At 38.0% G+C, this 13,346-nt stretch overlaps 1 protein-coding gene across 2 annotated transcripts; it reads left to right on the top strand.

Annotated features, from left to right (window-relative positions):
- Positions 1-1,175: 1,175 nt before the first annotated feature.
- On the top strand, positions 1,176-12,925 carry LOC116251340 (B3 domain-containing transcription factor VRN1-like). 2 transcript variants are annotated; one of them, XM_031625544.2, is made up of 6 exons: positions 1,176-1,354; positions 2,935-3,045; positions 3,232-4,363; positions 11,693-11,871; positions 11,949-12,240; positions 12,325-12,925. In XM_031625544.2, exons 1-6 carry the CDS (start codon positions 1,346-1,348, stop codon positions 12,351-12,353), a joined length of 1,752 nt encoding a protein of 583 aa, XP_031481404.1. In that variant the 5' UTR covers positions 1,176-1,345; the 3' UTR covers positions 12,354-12,925. The 2 variants fall into 2 exon arrangements, with proteins under 2 accessions (XP_031481404.1, XP_031481405.1); XM_031625545.2 differs by lacking the exon at positions 2,935-3,045 and having other exon boundaries at positions 1,178-1,354.
- Positions 12,926-13,346: the final 421 nt, after the last annotated feature.

The following is a 13,346-nucleotide window of genomic DNA, read 5'->3' as shown; positions in this document are numbered from 1 at the left end:
CAACTTAGAAAGCACCATTCATGCATGTCACTTGGCTGGCTCTTAAGTACCATGAATGCAGTTTTCCACAAATCCGATTATATGAATAAACAACCATAAAAATCAAGTGCCAAGATTAAATTTAATAATTTTTATAAAATTGATGGCAAAAAATTTTTGAATCATAAAATATAATTTAAACACCAAATTTCAATTTTTTTTATGTTTCCACATAATTTGCATTTACGTGTAAAAATTAAATTTATGAAAAACAACTTAAAAATAAATTAAAACAATAGGCGTAAGAAGTCAGTTTCTATGTCAAACTATGATGACATCGATCCTTTTCAAGTATTAATATGCAAGTTGAATGATGACAAGAATTTACACTGCTACCAAGCCTCTAAGTGTTGAAAAAATGAAGAAGAATGGAGGAAACTTCGACCTTTAACTTCGCTTAAGTAATAGGACTTAAATCAAAGATACAGAGGTTAGGTCGAACAAAGAAAAAGACAAAAAAGCCCCTAGCACATTAGACTCCACACTAACTACCCTTGCCCCAGATTAATAATTGCAAGAGAGATGCCCATCTATGTGAAGACGTGTGCTCTCCTTTTAATTAATCGCTTCTTCTATTCACCACTACTACTCTTTTGTTTTGATCAAACATTATTCTAACACAACATCATTTTCTTTATTGGTAACTTTCTCACGTTATGTGTCACCATTCCATTCTCGCCTTTCCCATTTCTAATTTCAAGTCAAGAGGCACAGTTTAGTTTAGCTGGTCGAGATGATGAGTTGATGGAAATTTAAATGTTAGTTTCATTTTTTAGGGTGTTATTCTTTGTTTAAGAGAAAATGATAGATGAAGAACAGTATTTACAGCAGTGAAAATAACGGAGGATATTTTGAAAATAACGGAGGATGCAACTTGCCAAGCAGCAGAGCCCGAAAACGGGAGTAGAGTAAGTCTCCTCTCACTTCCTCTTTTTTATTAAAAGGCAAAAGGGACAAATGGTCGCGGGTCCCACCGGCTCGCCCTTCCCTCTTCGGGCACATGGGAGGAGGGAGCAGGCAGGCGTACATGGCGATGCCGTTGGCCATTTAGACGTTCATCCTCACCGTCCCTTCCCCTCCATCGACGGCTGAGAGGCATCACCACCACCCTCTTTCACTTTCCCCCTTCCTTTTTTTTATAATTATTATTAAAAAAGGTGGCAACAAAAAAGAGGCTTACCTTCTCCTCAACCTTCCTTCGGCGGAAGCGACCCTGTTGTTACCTGCTCTGTATCTGTCTCTCTCTTATGGTGGGATGTGAGAGGGAGATGCCGAAGGCGAGGAGGCCTTGGGGATTAGCCTGAAGATGTCGGCGGTTGGTTTTTCTTCTTTTTTCTTTTCTTTTTTTCCTTTTTACTTTCTACCTTTTTTTATTTTTATCCCTGACCAAGGTTTTAGTTCTAGAGTGTTACCTGTATGGCGTCGTTTTCAGTTAACGGGTATTTGGTTCTTTTCTCTCCTTGTCAGATGGTGATTCAGATTGTTGGTCTTCCATCAAAGTCTGTACAGCTAAATTTTTTTTTTGCTTCAGTTTCTGTTTTTGATTCCTTCAGGCTTATCTTTATTGAATGTGTATGTTCAATTTGTTGGTCTGGGAAAAAAAATTGGGGATCATGAATGTTGGATGTTCTGAAAGCAACTTGTGTTTGTTTCTCATGTTGCTTTCTGCTGATGTTACCCACTGGGGAGCCGATTTGGAGGAGGAAATGGTGAACTCTTTATTGGATTGATGAGTATAGTACGAGCTTGGGGCTCCATGTTATTGCTTGTGGCCCATGTGTCAGGTGGGAAAAGTTTCCCGTGAGTTGCTGAGAATCAAGGATAATATTAGTGTAATCCTGTCAGGATCTGTGTGTTTTTTCGGTTGGAATGGGATGATAATGTTGGTTCATTTTGTTCGATAAGATTGGCGAAGTGCATATTGAGTAGTGTCTTCAACTGAATAGGTAGTCTTTGTGATGGCAGCAAAGGATTTATGGATTACATTGCTAACTGGACTCATGGGAAGTTCGTAGTTTTATTGCTTAGTTGGTTAGTCACTACTAGGAAAGTGTTCTTTATCATTTTCAAAGTAAGGTAGTAAAGCTAAGACCGAAAAGAAGGCCATCAGTGGAAGAGATTGTTTATTTTGGTCTCTTCTGTTTCCTGTTTGTCTTATCGCTAGGGATGTGTTTCGGATGCTGGGGGATTTTGAGTTTGTCTCTGTTTCTTTGCTGGATCGTATAGCTTAATTTGCATGCAGTGCCTTCGTTCCTTGCCCAAGTTATGAATCTGAACAATAAGTGCAGCGTCCCGAGTTTAGTGGACAAAATGTAACCTTTGGTGAAAGGGCCATTTGAATTGTAGGAAAGAGTGAAGGGGCAAATGCATTCTTAGGTCAAATTTTCTTGGGACATTTTGAGATTCAAAATAGATGTCAACAGATGAGGAATCAGTTTCATTGCTGTTCTCCTCATTCTATGTGTTCTCCTCCACCTACTTCTTGTTAATTGTACTTGTCAGTGCATTCTTATCTCCCTCTAACTGGTTGTCTATGCCATTATTTTGGTCTGGACAACGTGTGCTGTGTTTATTTACACTTTCTGTTTGAGCAGCATAAATAGATACATTCATTTTTCAACTGAAAATAATTTTCTTAGTCACCCAGTTTTAACTTTATTCACTTAGCTAGTTAGGTGCGGAATGCAGAGTACTTGCAATCAACTATCACCCAGAAATAGAGCTCAGTTTTTGTCACGTATGGGGTGCTGCTATCGTCGAGTTTTTTTAAAAATATGTTCTAGTCATATTTCTAGATGAAGTTTCCATATTTTATCAATAAACCTAATATCTTGTATTATCTTTCTTGGCTTTGTTTAAAATGTTTCTTAAAACAAGTTTTTTGTGAATGTGAAGATGATGTCTGATGAGTGTAGGAAATGGAAAGACCATTTTTCTTGGAGACATGGGCTCGCCCGAAGATTTTACTTTCTCAAGGTTCTCGTAGGCGACTTCTCAACTAAGTTAGTAAGTCACTATGTACAGCCTTCTCTTGCAAAGCATGTGAAATTATGACCTTTTCACTTTTACCTTTTTTTCTTTCTTTTGAAATGATTAACATAGTTATTATTATTTGTAGTCACCTGTCAACTGAACAATCCATGGTGCATCTTTACATGCTTTTCTTTAAGTAATGCTTATAATGACCTGTAGGAAATCCCACAAAATTTTGTACAACGTATTGTTAGAGAGCAACATGAAACTGTCTTCTTAAGGGGTCCTAGCGGCACCGTTTGGAATGTTCAGTTGAAGAAAGCAGGTGGCAGATTCTCTTTTGAGAACGGTTGGCAGGAATTTGTAGAACAGCACTCTTTAAATGAAAACGATGTTTTAGTTTTCAGATATGATGGTGCTTCTCAATTTTCAGTTCAGATATTCGATGATACTGGATGTGAAAGAGAAGATACATTCTACGTTATGAGCCTGAAAAATGTGAATGGGAGCAGAGAACGACTGGCACAAGGGGAATCAGAAGAAGATTTGGTTGAAATCATATCACCAGATGGAGCCCATGGATATGTGCCACCGAAATTTCATATGAACTATGAATCTGAAGGGCTGCGGAAAGCACATTTCATGAGATCCTTGTCCTTGACTGGAAGAGAGAATTTTCTAGAACATAGTTCCGGCAGATTTCTTCTCGACAGGGAACATTGTGCTCAATCAGGAGAGTCGACTAACAGAGTCAGCATTTCACCTTTTTCCAGTTGTATTTCTAAATCCTTCAAAAGAATGGAAAATAAGGTGGCAATGTTTTCATCAGATGGGAAAAACATAGGCTCAATTGCTCATGGTTCAGAAGCAAGGAACTTCAGCTCTGAGGTTAAAAATTATTCTAGTTACTCTTTGAAGAGGAAGGTTTCTGATGAATCAGATCAGCATAATGAACTGAATAACATACGAGGACCAGTTCATCTGAGATCGCTAGACTTTGATGTGGCGGAGAAGGATATGCAAAATAATTTCTTGCAGAACTCCCAAGATGAAAAATTCATAACTCAACGAGGAGAACAAGCCATTACTATTGCTGAGCTGCCAAATGTCCAATATTGCTCTGGGACAACATATAGAAAAGAAAATAAGCGCATTGCTAGTTCTTCAAAGGGGGAAACTGCACAACCAAGTATGTCACATGATCTGGTTTCTGCAAGACAGGCCTCAAGCTCTGACCAAAAGATGTTCTCCTTTCCTGCTGCTAAAAAAAAGCCAAATGGTGGTCCAGGACGCCCTGCCAAGTGGAATGGTCCTAAGTCTCAACGTGGTTGTTTGGAAATCTTAAAATCAGGTGAATTTTGTTTTTTTATTTATGGAGGCTATCTACATGAGAGATTCCATGTACAAACACACACACAGACCACTTGCATGACTGTTGTATTGCTTTGTGCACCATTTTTTTAGTAAAATTATATGCATTTTTGGCTATTTCTCATGTCTATTTGCATTTTTATGTTTAAGCATAAAAAAATGCATTTTAGAATGGAAAAATGTAGAAAGGAAAGTACAAAGACGTTGTTAAAATTTTAGTGAGGCTTTTACATCCAAACTTTATGTGGAAAATATGATTCTACTAAATGACAAAGCAAAACACGTCTGGGTGGTCTTGTCTACCTGATGAGTTGATGGCAAAACACGTCTGGGTGGTCTGGTCTACCTGATGAGTTGATGGTATGTGCATCTGCAATGAAGTATTTGGCTACTGATCATACTGTACTGCTATCTAACCAAAATGCATGGGGCAGTTTTGTGCCTTTGTGCCCCATCTGCTTCGTAGTTATACACTTATACTCATGAGTCAGTCTTGGTAATGTCTAGCAATGTAAAATTTCGGGATGTTGTTGGTTTAGAAATCCAGTATGTATCATTGAGACATAGAAATTCTGAAGTTTCTCATTAATAGAATGAGGATATATTATATTTTTCCATTCATTTGTTCCTATATTATTTCATGGTAATATCACAACATTTCAAACAATGTTGCTGATGCTTCTAAAATGAAGTTTGTGGGTAGGATTTTGTTGTTTTACTAGGAAGGGGGATGTTGACATTTTTGTTTGCATGCCGATCAGCAGCATATTGGAAAACAATTTAGTGGCATGTGGTGATAGAAATGTAGCACCAATATCTGTAACCCGAAAACAGCACTCACGCAGGAGAGAGAGAGAGAGAGAGAGAGAGAGAGAGAATGAAAACAAGAAGAAACTGAGGAGAAGAAGCCGTAGCCAAAATGGTTTGCACGGCCTCTATTTATAATCTCATTTTCAGAATTCTAAGAGTCTCCAATCGTAGAATCCTAGGAGATTTCACAAGCTCCAAGGACATTAATTACATCATAGAAACCTAAGAGACTTCACATATTACAAGGATATTAACTACAACATAGAATCCTAGGAGACTTCCCATATAACAAGGATATTAACTATAACATAGAATCCTAGGAGACTCTTCACATGTTACAAGGACATTAAATATTTTAACACATTCTACAAGGAGGTGGAATCCTAAGAGACTCCTCTTCAACGTGCTGGTGAAGGATTTATATTTTAACACCCTCCCTCAAGTTGTGCATGGTTTTGCACCATGTACAACTTGCCTTTTAGAAACCAGAATCGTTCCTTTGTTAATCCTTTTGTAAATAAGTCTGCAACTTGTTCATCTGTACGAACATAAATAGGCTGAATTTCCTTGTCTTCCACCTTTTGTCTAACAAAGTGTTGATCAATCTCAATGTGCTTTGTTCGACCATGTTGTACGGGATTAAAGGCAATGTTAATAGCGCTTTGATTATCGCACATTAACATTGATGTTTTAATCTTTTCTCCAATGTCTTCTAGCAAATGTCTAACCCATGTAACTTCAGCAGTACCTGCAGCCATGCATCTGTATTCAGCTTCAGTGCTGGATCTTGCTACTGCCTTTTGCTTTCGACAACTCCAAGACACAAGATTACGTCCAATGAAAATACAAAAACCAGAAATGGACTTTCTTTGATCGGGATCTCCAGCCCAATCTGCATCTGTGAATGTCATAAGTTGATGTCCAGTAGTTATATTTTCACTCTTACCATAAACTAAGCCATCTCCTGCTGTCCCTTTAAGATATCTTAATATTCTTTTGACAGCATCCATGTGAGTATCTCTAGGTGCATGCATAAATTGGGATACTTGATTCACAGCATATATAATATCTGGTCTAGTAAATGTAAGATATTGAAGTGCCCCAACAATACTTCGATATTGCGTAGGATCTTCATATAACTCCCCATCTTGAGCACTTAGTCTTTGATTTAGAACACTAGGAGTTCCAACAGGCTTACAATCAGACATACCTGACTTTTTCAACAAATCCAACGTGTATTTCTGTTGTGTCAATGTGAGGCGATTATTGTGCCTATCAATCTCCACTCCAAGAAAGAATCGTAAATCACCAAGCTCTTTCATTTTGAAGTTTTGCATCATCAAAACTTTAGCTTCTTCTATGTGTTTTTCTGAATTGCCTGTGATAACAATATCATCAACATATATAAGAAGTAAAGTAAATATGTTTTCCTTTCGATAAATGAAAAGAGAGTGATCTAGAGGACATCTCCGAAAACCACATTCTTGAATCTTGCAAGAGAAACTGTCAAACCACGAACGTGAGGCCTGTTTAAGTCCATAAATAGATTTTCTTAGTTTGCAAACCCATGCATGAGAGTCTCCTTTCGTGTATCCTGGAGGTTGTTCCATATATACTTCCTCCCTTAAATCACCATGAAGAAAAGCATTCTTCACGTCCATTTGATGTAGTCTCCATCCATATTCAACTGCCAATGATATAATCACGCGAATTGTTCCCATTTTGATTACAGGGCTGAATGTCTCATCATAATCTTCTCCATATTGTTGTGTAAACCCTTTTGCTACTAACCTTGCTTTGTGTCTTTCTATGCTGCCGTCAGGTTTGTATTTAATTTTGTATACCCATTTGGAGCCCACTACGTTCTTTTCGTGTGGCCTCGGAACGATCTCCCATGTTCCACATTCATGCAAGGCATCCATTTCTTCTTTCATAGCTTTTCTCCAATGATGTGATTTTGATGCTTGATCAAATGAAGTAGGTTCTTCCTCCTTGCCAATTTTTGCCATGAATAACTGAAAATCAAGTGATAAAGAATCATAGCTAACCCACCTGTGAATGGGATGACGAATGCGTTGGGATCTTCTAAGGTGGGGCATGTTGTCTTCTTCACTGTGAGCATCTCTGTCCCTTAGTCGTCGACTGTAGATAAGACCCGAATACCGATGTGCATCGTTGCTCTGTTCATTATTGTTTTCGTGATGACTTGATGACTGTGTTGGATCTTCTTGATTTTCACTTTGAGCCATATCCGACGGTTGTATTGCTCTCTCTGAATCTTCACTTTGAGGCACATCATTTTCTATAACAGGATCTGCATTGAATAACTGTGTACTGGTCCAGGGATCATAAGATTCAATGGTCATAGGCATTTCATTTGTATTATCAAAACTATGTTCATCAAAAATGACATTTCTTGAAGTTTTGATACGTTTAGTTGTTGGATCATAGCATCGAAAACCTTTATATTCATCAGCATATCCAACGAATCTACATTGAATAGCTTTGTCTTGAAACTTGTTCCTCAAGGCAGCATCAACGTGAACATAGCATACACAACCAAAAACCTTCAAGTTCTTGTAATCAGGTTGTTTGCCTAAGAGTGTAAAATATGGCGATTTAGACATCAAGAGTGTCATAGGCAAACAATTTATTATGTATACAGCAGTATGGAAGGCTTCAGTCCACAAGGAAATGGGCACATTAGTATCATGCATCATGCTCATGGCGCTTTCAACTATATGTCGATGTTTCCGCTCAACTACACCATTTTGTTGTGGTGTGTAAGGGCAGGAAATTTGTCTAGTTATCCCTTTTTCACGTAGAAATTCAATAAAATCAAGCGAGGAATATTCTCCCCCTCCATCACATTGAAAATGCACCACATTGGATGAAAATTTAGTTTGAATCATGGCATAGAAGTTTCGAAATATGTGAGGTACTTCTGATTTGTGTTTCATGAAGTAAATCCAGGTGAAACGTGAGTAAGAGTCAATGAATAAGACATAATATCTTGACCCAGACATGGAATCAATAGGGGCTGGCCCCCATACATCAGAAAAAATAGTTTCAAAAGGTTTGGAAGCCCTTTGATTTATATTATGGAAAGGTAAAACATGACTCTTACAAAGTCCACAACTTGAACATTTTTTGACACTTGAAGTAAGAGGTAAACTTGATCTTGGAATGAGACTATCTGTGACAAGTTTTTCAATGAAATGTCGACCACAGTGTCCTAGCCGACTATGCCACAAATCAGACTCCAAAAATTGGTTAGGGCCCCTTACTTTTGATTGAAAATGGCAAGAACTTGGCACTGATGACGCATTATGAGAAAGAGAAAATGTCTTCAATCCTATATCAAAAGTGGATGAATCCTTGGGTAGACATTCCTTGAGGACGTACATATTCCCTTGACGCTCCCCTCTAGCGAACATTTTCTTCGTTTGGAGGTCCTTGACATAGACAGAAGAAGGTGTGAATTCAACAGAAGAGCTTGTATCATCAATGAGTTTAGAAATGGATATGATGTTCTTTTTGATATTGGGAGCAAGAACAACATTAGACAGTGATAGAGACGAGGATGACAATGGAATATGTGCATTTCCAATATGTGTAATAGGATGAGATTTTCCATCACCTGTTATAATGCAACTTCTACCGTAATGAGGGGATAAGTTAGTCAATTTACCTGCATTTCCTGTCACATGGGTAGCTGCACCTGAATCCAAGAACCATTCTCCCTGCTCATTTTGCTTTATAGTCATCTTTGAGAATGCGGCCATCAATAGCTGTTGCATATCTTCAGCCGTGGATTTAGAACTTTGTCCTCCTTGTTTATAATCATGTCTTACCCCTTTGTTTTTATTTTGAGGATTAAACCAACATTGTGCCTTCATGTGTCCTTTCTTGTTGCACTGAAAACAAATTGGTATTTTTCTTGAAGTATCCAAAGGAGACATACCTTGGTTATGTGGTGTTGGTAGAATGCCACGACCACCATGGTTGGAGTTCCCATGGCTCTTACCAAACTTTACATTCATAGCCAACACATTTTGGGAGTTCCCTTGATCAGTCCTTTCAATGACTCTTTTCATATTCATTTCATGTTGGAGAAGTTTACCTTGTAGTTCGTTGAAGGAAGGCAGAACAGGAAGGACCTCAAGAGCTGTAATAAAAGCATGATAATCATGCCCAAGTCCATTCAAGGTTTGCTGCACCTTTTCCTTATCAGAAATGTTATTCCCTGAGGCAGCAAGTTGGTCTGCGACGGCCTTAATACGCCCCAAATAATCCATGATAGACGTTGAACCTTTGCTCAAATTCTGAAATTCTTTCTTTAAGTACATAATTCGAGCTTCTGATATTTGGGAAAAGGTATTAGCAAGGGTTTCCCATAATTCTTCTGCAGTACAATCATCAGAAACTGAAAGTAACACTTGTTGAGATAAAGTGGACAAAATATACGCAACCAGACTTTGATCACGTCTCATCCACATAGCATGTTCAGGATTGTTGTCTTCATGAACAGCAATAACTTCTCCTGCCTCATTTTTTATTTCCTGTAAGACGGATATTGGTGGAGCCTTTGTTGAACCATCGAGATGTCCAAAGAGGCCTTGACTTCTTATGAAAGGCATGATTTGCCTTTTCCAGATCAGATAATTCTCATGGTTGAGTTTTTCGGTAATAAGGTGAGGAAGAAAACTTGAGGACATGCCAGAATGCGAAAGGTTTTCCATGACAGCAGAAAGGAATGGTATATAGGTAGAAGATGAGAGGGAAAGAAGACACGATATAACAAGATGTGTCCTTGGTAAGCAAGAAGAAAAAGGAACAAGAATTGCGCAAGAGAAAAGTAAATTCAGGATAGAGACAAGATGAGAAAAGAGTTCTAACCAGATCAGACCTGTTTGGGCATTTCGTTTGGTAGAGATAACGTAACCTGGCGCTCTGATACCATGATAGAAATGTAGCACCAATATCTGTAACCCGAAAACAGCACTCACGCAGGAGAGAGAGAGAGAGAGAGAGAGAGAGAGAGAATGAAAACAAGAAGAAACTGAGGAGAAGAAGCCGTAGCCAAAATGGTTTGCACGGCCTCTATTTATAATCTCATTTTCAGAATTCTAAGAGTCTCCAATCGTAGAATCCTAGGAGATTTCACATGTTACAAGGACATTAAATATTTTAACACATTCTACAAGGAGGTGGAATCCTAAGAGACTCCTCTTCAACGTGCTGGTGAAGGATTTATATTTTAACATGTGGTAGCACCGTAGCAGAAACTAAGCACTTGAAAAGATGCAGGTGTCAACTTGCAAATCTAGATAGGCACATATATACATATAAAAGCAAGCTTGAGAGTTGAGACTATGGTTTAATTGATAATTGTGCATGGGTTTACTGGCAAACAAGTGTTAGGTTTGAGAGTATTGTATAATATAACCATTACTTTTTCCACTCTCATACAAGCACATGATTTGTGTTCATGCATTGACATCCTTAGGAATGGGTCCTCAACAGTATATATTCATCAGATTGTTTCTGCTGACATATAGGCACATGATTTCTGTTCTTCTGATATAACACCAGAGTTTATCATTCTGAGAGCAAATTAGAAGACGGATTTCGTAGTTTGAACTAGCAAGTTTATTAAGAAGAGACAATTCCTAAAAGTATACAGAATGATATTGTGGTTAATAAATAAAAAAAAAATCTAAAACTGCCATTACTGCTGTTTTTAGGCATTTGTCATAAACTGCACCATTTAAAGAGATGTTTGTTTTTTGAATAAAGCACGTTTTATATGTAAAAAATAGGTTAGCTGGAAAAAACTCAAAAAAAGACCTGTTTTTTGAAGAAGACACCAAAATGAAAAAATAAACAAAAAATGTGAAAATCGGGTTTTTGGTGTTTTTCATATTCTTTCTTACTGCATTTTTATTTTCATATTTTTTGCATTTTATTTTTAGGATTTATAATTGTTTTTTTAAATTTGCTTCCATTTTCCCAAAAAAAAATAAAAGAAACAACTTTGCGGCATTATTCCTGAAGGACCTCGCTGTCTAAAACCCGTAAAAGATAAAGTGTGACAATAGTTTGAACTTTGAACTGGTAATATCTCTTCATTGTTTTCAAGATATTGAGCATGATTTCTTCTCCTGTTTGCTCATGTGTTCCGTCTGCAAGCACATGTCCTGAGAACAACATACTGTACACTATTTAGCATCACGGTTTTGCATTTTAAATGCTTAAAAGGTTATGGGATGCAGGCACATGCACCTCTATATAAGAATCCATTTTTATGGTGCATCCTGCAGTAAGTTAGCCCCAAATACTAGACTGTGATGGTCGATCCTTCACAACTTTTTTCTGGTTTACCTCATCAGGCTGAGTCTGCAAAGTTGTTATTCAAAATGAAAATTGTTGATTCTGTATTATTTTGATGTGGGAGTTAATGGTGATTTGCTAATGACTGCACTGCAAACTGGTGCAGGTCAATCTGGTGTGACAGTTAAAAGGTCCACTTATACAAGAGCTTTTGTTTCGGGCAGGAGACCTGTGACGGATGATGAGAAAACGAGAACAAAAACTGCAGCACTTGCTTTCCAGTCTGTCCATCCATTCTTTGTTGTGGTCATGAAAGCAACATTCGTTTCTAGAGGCTTTTACATGGTAATGTTAGTTTGTATTTGGTAAAGAATATATTTGGGAGCTTGAAACTTTGTAATTTAATGTATATGCATATGCAGCATATTCCTTTGAAATTTGTGAAGGCACACCTTCCTCAACAGGATGCAAAATTCATGTTGCGGACTGGAGACGGGAGAGAATGGCAAGTAAGTTACCTTTACAAAGAAGGAAGATCTGGTTTCTTGGGCGGTTGGGCAGATTTTGTTTTTGCCAATAATCTGGAGGAAGGTGATGCTTGTGTCTTTGAGTTCATCAAGGGTGGCAAAGACTTGGCAATGGATGTTACTGTATTTAGGGTGGTAGAACAGATTACTCCCCTGACCAAGCGCTACTTCGTTCAGAATCTTAAAGGTTTGTTGCTATTCGTATGGCCACTGCAAATGTTGCTGAATCTTCCTGAGTTCACCCTTTTCCCCTTATTTTCTCTGTGTGCAGAAACACCGAAGCTGGCCTTTTCTAGGTAAGGAGTGGACTAAATACGAGAGGGTTGAGTTCTTGCTGTCAGGAAAATGCTGCTACTGTTGGATGCTGGGGTGGGGTGAGAAATATGTACATTTTACATCTAGCATCATTGGTGTCTCTGTAAGAAACTAAGAGATACTTCAAACGCTCTAAAGGGAACGTATGTGAATATCTGTTCTGTTGCTGCTTTTAATGCTCTCGTGGTTTAGTTCATACAAAATCTCCAATCGTTCTTGGGATATGGAGAACATTTGTGACTGCTTTGTTTTGATTCAGAGACGAGCTTTCATGATGCTCACAGCGACTTTCGGACATATCCTTTTTCAGAAAACATGCTCACAGGGTCAACAGGCAAATGTTGTGGACTTCATATTTCTGAGACTCTAAGGGCATGTTTGGAAAGTGAATTCTTCTTCATATGTGTAGGGTCAACGACATGTCAAAGCAGGTCAGGGCACCTAAGCGTTGTCAGCTATTTCTGCATTTTGTTTTAAGTTGTGAGAATCTTGTTATGGTTTAATCACCACTCATTTGTGAAATAAAATAAGCTAGTTATTTGGTCTACTGTATAAAATGGTATCTTTTTTGCCCATACGACTTGGAGTCACATGGGATGATGAGAGGGATAATCCCATTGTTTTCGTTTTAGTAGCATTTTTTTGGGATAGCGGTTGTTCTGTGTATGGGAATGACTGACAGTGTAAACCTTGAAGCTGGAAACAAATACTTCCATCTGAAAAGTCCATCAGTTTCCTCCTTTTAAAAAACTTGGTGTAGTAGGGACCGAGAAAGTACAACTGGACGATGCCGCCCTTCAGTTACTAAGCTTTACAGTGTTGCTCTAAATCTGTTTTAATCATTGTCGTCAAGATTGGAATTGAATTGAATCATCTGCCCACTTAGGATCACTGATTAAGCGATTCAAATCAGAAAAGACAATATTATATTTCTCTAGATATATAAAAATTAATCAGATTTAAAACCTTGAAATATGG

Source organism: Nymphaea colorata, chromosome 3 (assembly GCF_008831285.2).
Source record: "Nymphaea colorata isolate Beijing-Zhang1983 chromosome 3, ASM883128v2, whole genome shotgun sequence".
NCBI lineage: Eukaryota > Viridiplantae > Streptophyta > Magnoliopsida > Nymphaeales > Nymphaeaceae > Nymphaea > Nymphaea colorata.
Note: the sequence above shows the minus strand (reverse complement) of the source record. Positions and strands in the feature narration are given on the sequence as shown.